The 12,219-nt window shown below is 43.1% G+C and overlaps 3 protein-coding genes across 6 annotated transcripts in view; all 3 read left to right on the plus strand.

Annotated features, from left to right (window-relative positions):
• Nucleotides 1-348: 348 nt before the first annotated feature.
• Nucleotides 349-3,021, plus strand: trim107 (tripartite motif containing 107). The gene is made up of 2 exons (XM_030374732.1): nucleotides 349-476; nucleotides 959-3,021. The coding sequence occupies exon 2, from the start codon at nucleotides 968-970 to the stop codon at nucleotides 2,558-2,560; it is 1,593 nt and encodes a 530-aa protein (XP_030230592.1). The 5' UTR covers nucleotides 349-476; nucleotides 959-967; the 3' UTR covers nucleotides 2,561-3,021.
• Nucleotides 3,022-3,648: 627 nt separating this feature from the next.
• tpra1 (transmembrane protein, adipocyte asscociated 1) lies at nucleotides 3,649-10,422 on the plus strand. Of its 2 annotated transcripts, none has more exons than XM_030374734.1 (11): nucleotides 3,649-3,669; nucleotides 4,528-4,699; nucleotides 4,906-5,038; nucleotides 5,338-5,424; nucleotides 6,172-6,244; nucleotides 6,444-6,523; nucleotides 7,106-7,216; nucleotides 7,326-7,386; nucleotides 7,601-7,703; nucleotides 7,944-8,024; nucleotides 8,378-10,422. In XM_030374734.1, exons 2-11 carry the CDS (start codon nucleotides 4,539-4,541, stop codon nucleotides 8,616-8,618), a joined length of 1,131 nt encoding a protein of 376 aa, XP_030230594.1. In that variant the 5' UTR covers nucleotides 3,649-3,669; nucleotides 4,528-4,538; the 3' UTR covers nucleotides 8,619-10,422. The 2 variants fall into 2 exon arrangements, with proteins under 2 accessions (XP_030230594.1, XP_030230593.1); XM_030374733.1 differs by having other exon boundaries at nucleotides 3,662-3,839.
• A 155-nt stretch (nucleotides 10,423-10,577) lies between these two features.
• Nucleotides 10,578-12,219, plus strand: part of chchd6b (coiled-coil-helix-coiled-coil-helix domain containing 6b) — a 54,401-nt gene continuing 52,759 nt past the window's right edge. For 2 of the 3 annotated variants that reach the window (XM_030374736.1, XM_030374737.1), the window contains exons 1-3: nucleotides 10,598-10,891; nucleotides 11,576-11,669; nucleotides 11,997-12,036. In XM_030374736.1, coding sequence (XP_030230596.1) covers nucleotides 10,808-10,891; nucleotides 11,576-11,669; nucleotides 11,997-12,036 — 218 coding nt within the window. In that variant the 5' untranslated portion in view covers nucleotides 10,598-10,807. Of the gene's footprint in view, nucleotides 10,892-11,575; nucleotides 11,670-11,996; nucleotides 12,037-12,219 lie in introns of all 3 variants that reach the window. The other variant, XM_030374735.1, reaches the window with a different exon arrangement.

Consider the following 12,219-nt stretch of genomic DNA (forward strand, 5'->3'; position numbering starts at 1 on the left):
GGGGCAGAATAGTCCCCTCAGATACTGAGGGGACTATGGCCTACATTATAAGCTGATGCGGATGTTTCGTCCCTGTAAAAGTTAAGAAATAGTTAAACCGCATGAACGGAGGCGTAGTTGCCATTTAATCATGCTACAACATGATCTTATACAGGCTGTTATTAACGTGGCTTTCGTTTCTCTTTTGTAGGCCACGATACTATCTGAATATAGAGTGCATTACGATAGCTCATGTTTTTTTATAATAACTTGAATTTATGTATATCTTGAATAGCTCCGACTTACACCAATAAAAATACGACAAAATGTATTTCCCAAACAACCTCGCTGTTTCCGTATCGTACCTCCTGTGATGCTACAGACTAGGCTACGGACGGTCTCTGCTGCGCGCCACATTCACTATGTTGACGCGAGGAAGAGCAGCGTCTGACAGGAGCGCACCTCCACTTCGCCTTTAAACATACTCAACTCCACAGGTTTGTTTATTTCTCACAAAGGATTTCTTTCGACACTTAAATTGCTCTGTCATTTAAACATTAAAAAACGGTAAGTTACGAAAGTTGTATGGGAAAGATCATCTGAAATTAAACTAAATAGGCATGCACGGTTTGATGGCAATATGACTAGAGCTATAACGTTGTATATTTAAAATAAAATGTTTACCGGTGAACCGTTGGGATATTATGTACTTTCATCTTTGGGATCGTGTTCCTTAGAAACGCGTTGCAAAACGAAACTTGAGCAAACAAACCGAACCCAGTGCGACATCGATTGAACCTTGCTCTATGAGTAATAAAGTGTCTGACTTTAGGCCTTTCATAGCTTAGCGACGAAATGCAAATCGACTAGCAGCTTGGCTTTTACTTTTGTTTAATTATCTATTAGCCTTTGTGTGCATGTAGGCTATACTACAAACCTGTCTAGGCAATTCATGACTATTGCTATTTGTTGTTTAAAGCCAGCAGTCATGTCCTGTACTGGGGAAACCATCTCTGCCAAGAACGAGAGGGAGTCTACTTGTCCCATCTGCTTGCAGCTGTTCTCTGAGCCAATGTCTCTGCCCTGTGGACATATCTACTGTCTGCCATGTTTACAGACCATGTCTGCAGGACTTGATCAAAACAACTGCCCTGAATGCCAGCAGGAGTACGGTGGAACTGATGCCTTGGTGAAGAACATGAAAATGTGCAGCATGGTTGAAGCACATAAAGCTGCTCTTGGAAGTGATGTCAATGCAAACAAATCATACTTAGACTGTGGCAAAGAAATGACCGCAACAGAACATAGAGAGGTAACATGCTATTGCTACCAAGCAACCGAACCAGCTCAGAGCCAATTAAATGAGCCTGAGAAGCAGAATCCCCTGGAGGTCCAAGATGGCTACAGGACTGAGTTAGATTCCTCAGGGCCCCTACCCGTATCTCCTAAACTGCACCTGCCCACTCCACCTAAACCAGAAAGCAACGCAACAAAGAAAACTGAGATGGAAGAACCTAAATTCCGACTGGCCTCCCAACTCACAGAGTTGACCGTCAGGTTAGACATGGCCGAGTGTGCTCTGAGGAAGGAGAAGGAACGGGAGGAGGAGGTGAGTGCCGCCAATGAGGAGCTGAGAGCGGCCGCAGCAAAACTTCTTCATGACATCCAAGCTCTGTCCCTGACCTACAGTGAGGCGGTGACCCGGTTAATCGAAGGAGAGCTGAGCCCGGGTGAGGGTAACCTACGCGCCAGGGTGAGTCAGGCTTCCCAGCTGACCGAGCAGCTGAGACACACAGTGCTCAGCGCAGAGTCCCTGTTGACCGAAGACGACAAAGCCACGTTCACCGAGGATCTGAACCTCCTGCAGCCACGCATCGCGCAGCTGATGAGCCAGCCTCAGGCGGGGGAAGAGGCGGAGCCCGGAACCGCATCAAAAAGGAACGTCACGCTCGCTTGCGCCAAGCTGGAGGCAGCAAACGCTGATTTCAAGGCGGGCACGGGAGACATTCACCGCGCGCTCCGGAACCTTCTCAACCCGTCGGAGGTGACCTTCGACCCGGACACCGCCCACCCCAACCTGGTGCTGTCGGGTGACATGAAGACGGTGACCTACGGTGCCACCAAGCAGGCCTATCCGACCTCTCCGGAGAGGTTCACCAGCTTCCTCCAGGTGCTCAGCAGCCAGAGCTTCTCCGGTGGGGAGCACTGCTGGCGGGTGGAGCTGGAAGGCGCCCCGTGGGCCATCGGCGTATGCTACAGCGGGCGGCTGGCCCGCAGCGGGCTGCCCAGCGCACTGGAGAGCAGCCGCAGCTCCTGGTGTCTGATGTGGTCCGAGAACCGCCTGAGGGCTTTCGAGCGGGGTCACGATGTGCCGCTGAAGTTAACCACACTGTCACGGACTCTGGAGGTGCGGCTGAGCTTCAAGAGCCACAGGCTCAGCTTCTACAACGTCTGCCTGAGCGGGGAAAAGACACACGTGTACACCTTCAATGCTGTCCTCACAGAGCCGGTTCACGTTGCGTACAGGATGATGTCCGCACACCCGAAAGCTCGTATCACTATTGGGGAGGCGTTACTATAAGATTTTTCTATTAAGTGCCGTCGGTAATGAAACGAGAGACACTTCATCAAATATGGTACAGAGAGAGAAAGTGTTTTTGTATATATTTGAAGGGACTACATGTAGGATTTTACCATGCATTAATCTGTTAAATGGGCAATATAAGAACAGGTTGTCATTTACAATACAACAATTGGGCCCGGAACAAGAACGGAAGAGACATGTGATGATGGCAAGCGTTGGTAATTGCAAATATTCTATAGTGCAGAAGCTTAACCTATAAATATACCTGTATAATATACTGTGGGTCAAACAGCAATAACTTTGTTAGGTGATTTGACAAAGGTTTTGGATGACGGAACATTTTCGTAATGAGTAACTGATGCCAAGAACAAATAACCACAGATAAATGTAGGACCCCGTCATGGTTGCTTGCAACTATATATATTGTTATACTTGTAAAATAAAAAAATCTTTATTAATCCCTGGTATTTGATATAAAATGTTACTTAAAACATTCAAGAAGATTAGGAGGATTATTCTACATCTGAAGACCTGGGTTAAAACAATTTGTGGGGTTAGTCTGCATCACACCGCTAAAAAAGTGTTTCATTGATCAAACCAAAATAATGGAGCTAATGATTCAATCATTGTATAAAAAAAAAAGTTTTCCGAACAATCCAGATCCCTCGAAATGAATGTATATTTTCGACCAATCAGATCGATAGAAATGCTTCTTTCTTTCCGACCAATCAGATCGTTCGAAATAATAACTACGCTATGTAAACTACATTAATCTATGCCTTTTTATCACTGTGACTTAAATATGTAAATGTAGGGAAAAGGAGAGAGAAAAGGGCTAAATCCTATGTTTTGGACATTCTCAACAAAACTCTTTCACTTAATTAGGCCATTCAACATTTCCTTACGTCTTAAACTATGTTGCTTTATTTAAACATATTTTCACCATCATCTTGCACTACAGCAGTCGCCACTTTTTAATAGGTCCATGACGCGTATCCATGACCCTACCCACCGCCCTTTAAAAAAAAAATAACTTCCGGTCCTTGCTCTCGCGATAACTTGTGTGCCCAGCGGAGAGCGTCTCAGCTGACCACTGGGGGAATTTGGTGAGCTAACGTAGTCGTAGAGCGTCGGCTAGTCCACAACAGAGATGTCGTTGTCAATATATTCAGTTTATTGATCGACCTCGTTGCATTTAAAATACATTTTCATAGCGCGTACTTATAGCTTATTCCGTGAATTTCCCCATTTCCTCGACAAAGTAACTTTCGATTGGGTAAGTTATATTTTGCTTCCTTAAAATTCCCTTTCGTATCTAGGTTGATGTTGGGGTTTGTAATCGGAAGGCATACAGTGATTAGTCGTCAATATATGCAACTCGAAGCACTCGTGATTGAAACATCCATCTCCCCTCAGTCGATTACATTTGTATACAATTTAGCTTAACGTGTTAGAATGCTAACTATCCGTAGCTATAGCTTCCAGGCTGTTATGCCGACACAGTGTATATATATATTTCGCATTGATTTTGTGACCTCGGTAAGATGACCACTATAGAGAATAAGTTTCTAATAATGTCGCATATTTGTTCGTTGTGGTCACGCTTCCCTAATCGTCAACAAAGGCATTGTGATTTGTTTGTTTTGAGTTTGAAAAGGGGCGACCTCGTTGGAAGTGTATTTATCCTAAACATCACAAACCGATGTTGTCATATAACATGATCCGGGGTCGTACAAGGCAAAAGTATTGTCTACGACGAGAGAGGAACGATGGGCTTGCCTTCCTAACGTTGTTTGGACTTAATATTATGTAACTGCTGTTGTTTACCTGCTCGTATTGTTCCATTCTCTGTCCCTCTCTCTCTCTGTATATGTATATGAGATGGATAGATAATCGTAGTCGTGGCCGTTGCTGTAGCAACTTATAATAGTTGGCATATTACTGTATTTACCTTATCCTGCTAGGCCTCGACATCATGCTGGACGTAGTGAGATTTGCGCAATATAATGGCAGCACTACACCTTCGCCTTTGGAGAACATATCAACATTCCCGACCTGGCAGCCCGACACTGAGGCCAACATCTCTAAGCCCCACACATGTCTTCAGGTTCTCTATGAGGACATTGGGGACTCAAGGTAAAGCGTAGTGTTGTACAAGACAATTCGACATTATGTCCCTTGTTTCATAATTTAACAGTAATATTGTACCTGTTGCTTCAAATCCAAAAGCCTCCCTCCCCCATGTTTGTCACCATACAACAAACACAACATGAAATTCAACAGCATATGTCTTATTTTCCTGTGTATGATTTTTTTGGGGGAATCCTTCTCCTAAACATTAGGGTGCGTTTCTGGGACCTGCTGTTGCTGGTGCCAAATGTGGCGTTTTTCATTTTCCTGATGTGGAAACTCCCCTCCGCCAGGGCCAAGATCCGCCTTACCTCCAGTCCCATCTTCATCACCTTTTACCTGCTGGTAGGGTGCTCTCTGGCAGAAAAATTGGATCCTATCCATTGACCTGTGATGGAATATCACTAAACAGATAATGGCCACCTACACATTTGATTCTATTCAATGGAAATTATAATTCTAGAAAGTCTCATGAACTTAAGTGCCATTCAGACAACAACACTGTTTTGGAGGGAAAAGTAGACAAGCCATGTTGAAGGATCTCCAATATAATATGAATTTGTATTAATATTCATGTTGTGGAAATTCGCTAGGCCGATTCAACTTGATACTTATTCAGCCTAATGTCACTTCTCTGACCTCAGGTTTTTGTGGTGGCGGCGGTGGGAATAACAAGGGCCATAGTATCCATGACAGTGAGCGCATCCAGCGCAGCCACTATCATAGACAAGGTACAGTGACTTGCCCTTGAATGTGTGTGCTTTTTGGTTTAAAAATGTTCGGTTTTCATCCCCCAATCATAAGGACTATAAATACCTGCATAAAGAAAGTATTGAACAGCTTAACTCTCACTTCATTAAAAACACATGACGAAACGAACAACACGTAAATGTAATAGACCGCCACTCCATTGTGTAGGGTTCGGACATAAACACCCACTATTGTGGATAGCTCCTGCTACCTGGGCCAGTTTATTAAGCATTAGGAATCTTGAAGATACCACCTTGTTATCTGAAGCTCCCAGAAACTCCCATTAGTATAGCTTCTGCATGACCTCTACGGGCGTTTATGCTGAAGGGGGGAAACATGACATTCCTTGCATACCAGACAGACCCCTAAGCTGAGGACGGCACCAAGCTTGCTATTTCCTCTGGTAAGGCCACTCTGTGTTCATCCACAAGGGAACACTATGTTTAATGCCAGCATTGGGAATTAGTTTTGTGTTGGTGTCATGTTTATTAATTATGTGATATGTATGTTTGGGCCACACGTTTATGACAAACAGGATAGTTGTGATTATTGTGATAATAACAGATTTTGTATTCAATTTAACAATTTGGCAACCAGTTTATTTATTACAGTGCCTATTGCTGAGTTGTAACATTTATTTTTTTATGAATACAAATTGACATCAACATGCAATTAATTGTGCAGCCCCAATGTATGTGACTTATCTGTTGTTGTGTGTGGTCTGTTAGGTGCTGTGGGAGATCACTCGGTTCTTCCTGCTTGCTATTGAACTGAGCGTCATCATCCTCGGCCTCGCTTTTGGTAAGTGTGCTTCAAGTTGGCTCACATGGTTTCACTTCTCATTAAAAGTAGTAGTAGGAGCATGCACTCAATCTTAGTTCCATGAAGTCTCCTATTTATGGTTGGCTCCTCTTGACTCGTAGTGTAAATGAAAGCGTGTGATTGTCACTAAGCAGACTGTGTTTGCGTGTTACCTCTAATGCTTGTATTTATTTCTCAGGGCACCTGGAGAGCAAGTCCAGTATAAAGCGCGTGCTGGCCATCACTGCTGTCCTCGCTTTGGCCTATTCGATTACACAGGTAGCTGTCTATTATTAGAATCATTATTATTATTGTGATAAGTCACGTGTGTTTTGGTGATGCCGAACCTGTCTGCTGAGGTTAAAACCTAATAAACAGTCACCATGTGTAATCTGCGTGAGTCAGCGAGAACCAAAAATGATGTCATCACAGCCCTCGTGCAGGATACACATGGCAATTTGTTGCTTGTCGCGCACATCTGAAAAGTTTAAACTCAGTAGGCAGAGTGCATCAACTGCCATCCACAACAATCTTATGGCAGAGCAGCAACTATAGACGGGCTTACTGAATAATGCATTGAGAAACGCAGCCACATTAGTAGCTTTGCCAATGACAACAAGGATGTTATTCATGCTATAGCTCTCTAAATACAGATCATTAGGTTGGGGTAGGTCAGATGTTCGGTTAAGCTCAACAAGGAGCAATTTTGCTACAAGCTGTTTGAGTGTGTGTATTTATTGCTGTCGCCTTGCCCTGAAGAGGGGATTCCATGTTTAGTTTGGATGTTTTATTACAAGGGAGCCCTTCGTTCTTTAGATCAAGGTAAAGCGACGACGGTTTCCTTTTTTCTGCTCTTCTCAGGGCACCCTTGAGATTCGGTATCCAGACCATCATCTGTCTGCAGAGGATTTTAATATCTATGGCCACGGAGGGAGACACTTCTGGTTAGCCAGTTCCTGCTTCTTCTTTCTGGTCAGTAGACGTGGGCTGATGGCAAATGGAAAAAGATGATCTCATACTTTTCCCCTTCATTGAAGCAGCTTCTATTACCGCATTGTATTTTAATTTGTTTTTCTTTTAGGTGTATTCCCTGATCGTCATCTTGCCTAAAACTCCATTAAGAGAACGGCTATCACTGCCATGTAAGTTTGGAGCAGAATTGCTTTTCAGCATGAGAGAGATTTCTAAAGTTAGTTTGACAGTTTGGTTAATTAGATTTTTTGTGTATTTGACCAAATCAAGATGCCTCCATAAGTTCTCCGTCTACCTTTTTTAATGATTTCAAAATCACTTATTTCCAACGATCAGTCGGTTCAACTATTTGTTCACGGTCGTTTAAACTATTTGCTTTCACAGCTAAGAAGAGTTTCTATGTGTATGCTGCCGTTCTCTCTTTGCTGAACCTCGTCCAGGGCCTGGGAAGTGCCCTGCTTTGTGCTGGGATCATAGAGGGACTATGGTTAGTACACTCTAACGTCTGCCATGAAGTTCAGAGTTGGTAGTGAGTTAAGGGTTATTAATTCAATTAATTTTTTGAAGCAAAGTGTTGTTTGTAGTCTGAAACTACATCTACATATTTAGTGTTTCTCTGATGCATGATGGAAAGTGTTTAAAAGATTGATCATGTTTTTATGGTCATATGCGTTTGTCCCAAAAATAGTTTGATCGTTGGCTTGCAAATTTTCATGTTTTTCTGCAGCTGTGTGGACGTCACCACCTTCCTTTACTTCTCAATCTTCGCTCCTCTCATCTACATCACGTTCCTCCGGAGATTCTTTGGGTACGTAGCGGCAGGGCATTACCCCCCTGGTTACACCAAGGATGGTTACACTCACTACCAACTCTGAACTTCATGGCAGACATAAAAGTGTACTAACCATGGTATCCTTGTTTACACCAAGGATACCATGGTTAGTACACTTTTATGTCTTGCCTTGAAGTTCAGAGTTGGTAGTGAGTTAAGGGTTATTAATTCCCCTGGTATCCTTGGTTACACCTCCTTGGTTACACCAAGGGTGCCAGGGGGGAACGCTTCTCCATTTGCGTTACGTTCAATCATGTGCCCTATTTAATTATAATTCTTTTTCTTCATCTATTGTGACTCCCACCCTCTACCTCCCTGCCCCGGTACAGCTCAGAGCCCAAGATCCTGTTCTCCTACAAGTCCCAGATGGACGAGCCCGAGGATAGCGACGTCCACCTGCCTCCCACCTCTGCCGCCGGAATGGGCCGCAAGGAGCAGCCCGACCAGGGCCTCTACTACTCCTCCACGCAGATCGACGGCTCGGGGTCCGCAACGGCAGGGGCCTACCTGGACGACGTGGTCTCCGGCAGCGTCTTCAGCATCAACCGCTGGAGGCCTATCAACGTGTAAAGAGAGCGAGAGAGAGAGATGGAACCATGGATTTCCGGATTGAGGATTGTTGGTGTGTATAAAAAGCAGTCCAGCCAGGATAAGGATAAACAAAGAGGAGTTGTTTGGAGGGGACGTTGCAAGCCACTTGTGTGACTTACAGACGAATGAGAGTCCTCTTCAGTGTGTGACTGCCGGAGCAGCGTTTTTCGACCCCTACGAAGAACACTGTCGTTCTGTATGGTTCACAATGGCTACCCAATGGTCGATGGAGCATTTCATATTGGTTCATTCCCTGCCTTCATTCCAGATGTGTGTTCTCTGTTCTCTCTGTTGATCGGCCGGTCGAGGGATCTGTAGTCTGCACTGAGTCTCTGGTGAAAAGCTCTTCAGTATTAACCGTGTGTACAATTCCATCTATGGCTGACTTGAACTCTGCCTTTTTTGGGGTTCATTTCCCCCTTGTGTCAAATGGCAGTGCCTCCCACCCATTTTTTGATATTTCCTTTTTTTTTAGCAAGGACTAATCGCTACTGCATTCCCATTGTTGTTTAAGTGTTGGACTTCTGCAAGCAGTGGTGCTGTGTTCTCTTCCTGTAGACATGTGAAAGGCTGTGCCGTGGTGTCATCTGTATCACTGTTGTAGTGGTGCTTAGGAAATGCCTGTAAAAACGCTGGCTTCTTATGTCTTTGTGAAGGAAGAACACCAGTTTTACTACCTACTAAAGCAGGAATCACTCGCTGCTGGAGGCAGCCGAGACACGAGACGCTCATCCCATAGTGTTTTTCTTAGTCCCTTGTATTTATTGCAGAGATTCACTTTGATGGCAAGTAATCATTCCCCTGTTGGAGATGGAGTTGCCTTAAGAGGTGAGATATGGCACTTAATTGCATTCAATCGTTATAGAAAATTTCATTTCATCCCAGAAGGTGTAATTATTTATAAGCCAACATCTACATTCCAATCTTGGGACATGCAATTCTATATGCCCTGTTGAAAGTAAGAGAGGTTTCTGTATTGTGGTTCAGTCTTTATTTGTGACAAACCATGTATATGCCGGTTTGCATTTGTGTATGCAACCGGTAATCACAGATGTATGATAGATGATAGGGCTATGCTGTTTTTGTGTCCCTCACTCAGCATATAAAATTACAGTGACTATATACTGCCGTCTATAACAGCAGGATTGTATTCAGCAAATTTAATTAAATGACTTGAATAGAGCTTTATCTAAAAGAGCAGGTACTCATTTCCATATCTTATCAATAGCTCATTTGGGTGATGTAACTAACATTCCAATAGAGTAAATTCCATAATTTTTTCTTAATGCCTGCTAGCCAGTTGTCTGTGAATATTGACATAGTGCTGGAAAATATATACATTTAGACTGGAAATATGAATGTATTAAAAGCTGAACTGTGCTGTGCAATCCATCTCAGAGTGAACTGTATGCAGAATCGATGTAAATTTCTTTGTTAAATCATTGTATTTTTGCAGCAAATATTTCTTTGCAGTGTCAACATTGACTGGATTTTCAGATTTATCCATTTGATTTTGAGTGCTAAAATTATTGTCTTAAAATGTTATGCAGGTTTCAGGCTCTCCGTTTAGGCACAATGACGATGAATACGATTCGGCACCAATATGCTATAGCTACATTGTTTATAGTATGCTACTGATAATGGTGATTTTAACTGGTTGAAATTTTAAGGAGGAGCAACAGTAAAGTACGTTTTGTGAATTATGTCCAGATAAATGTATGATTAAGGTTACGGCTCCGCCTGCTGGTTATGCAAGGTATTAAAAACATCTATCTGCTTATTACGTTAAATTTATTTTTTTTCCTCTTCGATTCGACAATCGACCGACCGGTAGTCGACACAACCCACACGCCTGTAGTCCTAAAAAATATTTATAAATCCATTTCATATTTGCCCTCAGTAGTGTCCTACGCTGGACTACGCGACTACATCTCCCATACACCATTTGCCCACCATTGATACATAATGCAATCTAATTGGATCCGTAATATCTTTCTCAACCTATGATGTGTGTGATTACTGTTTATCCTCGAGTGACCTTTATTGGTGTATTCTACACGCCGGTAGGTCTATGTAGCGACCTAGGTCGCTTCTCCTTTTAGTGTCTCCACAATATATGTACATAGGGGCGCTCATCTTCACAGACGAAGTGAAATAGGCACAACGTCATGGGGGGCAATGGAAGCGCGTCTCGGAACGTGTCATTTGGTCTGGACGAAGAGGAGAAGGTCACAGTCATTGAAGGAGTGAAGGTAATTCACCATTGACAAAGTTCGCGGGCAAGGTATATTACAATGTCATACGAAGTGAGACTGCGGCCACAAGAGGGGTTTCTTAGATGGGCGTTTCAAAAAAGCATATCTTATTCCCCCGCGAAAACGATAATAATCATGCCATCATGTTATTAGTGGGTAGGTTCCATGTAGCTTTCTATACTTTCCTCAAGTTAATGGTTTGTCTAAACGTGTGAGCCTCCTCGGCTTACATTGACACACGGCGACATGCCGTCATCTGACTCTCCGCAGACACGATGACACATGAGCCGATAATAAGGACTGTCAACAATGTAATGGTATATTGATATTCTCGCCCTACTGATGTCATGTATGGATTTATAGTGGTGTTACTAATACAATTTGAATTATTACCCGACTAAAGTGAAAGTGCTGCCTATTACACTTACGGATAACGTCAACAAATCCATGAGCCACAAGTATATCCTTAAAAAATAAAATGATGTAATAACAATAACATCAGGATAGAGAACTGGCCTGCGTTTTTTTAACGTTACGTTGATTTGTGCTCTCTTTTCCTAAGTGCGCCGGATGTGGGAAGTAGCCCGCTGTAGCCTACGCTACGCAGTAGCCTTCTGTAAGCAATGGAAAGAACAGCATATGTGTTTTGTGTGTATCCCCCTTATTCCCCTGCGTGCCCAGCTGTCAGATGAAGTGCTGCGGCGGATGAGGGAGGCCAAAGCCTCTCAAGGCAAGGGATCACCCCCTCACGCAGACCACCAGAAGCCAGCCCCAAGTACGTACTAGTACTACCTATAGCCAGAGTTGGATGACCCCCCCCCCCCTACACCCCATATGGTGCTGCTCAACCCTATACGTTTTTAGATAAACAGATAAAATCTCTTTTTGATAAAATCTATTATAAAATGAAACATTAGACTGTTAGGTTTTTACAATCTGTATTTTGAGAATGTCTACACAAACACAATCCTCGAGGTATCATACCCTCTTTTTTTTGTATCTGTAGCGTCCTTTAAAACGATGCATTGTATGCATTAACTGATCAAAGGTTTATAGTGCCATTTCATTATCTATAGATTAATATCAAACTTTATTTTTTAAGGTCCTTCAGTTGCTGAAATACAAGAGGAAATGCTCAAGAAGTAAGTTCATATAAGACAACTATGTTTATCCTTCACCATCGTCTCACACACAAACAAAGTTGATCACGTCTAGGTTCAGGTTCAGGTTACTTTATAGGGAAACTTGTTTCGCAGTTTAAAAGGGAGCTTCCGTTAATAGCCAGTAAACCGGAAGGTTTATTTTATATTATGCACATACAATAT

This window comes from Gadus morhua, chromosome 13 (assembly GCF_902167405.1).
Source record: "Gadus morhua chromosome 13, gadMor3.0, whole genome shotgun sequence".
In the NCBI taxonomy this organism is placed as follows: domain Eukaryota; kingdom Metazoa; phylum Chordata; class Actinopteri; order Gadiformes; family Gadidae; genus Gadus; species Gadus morhua.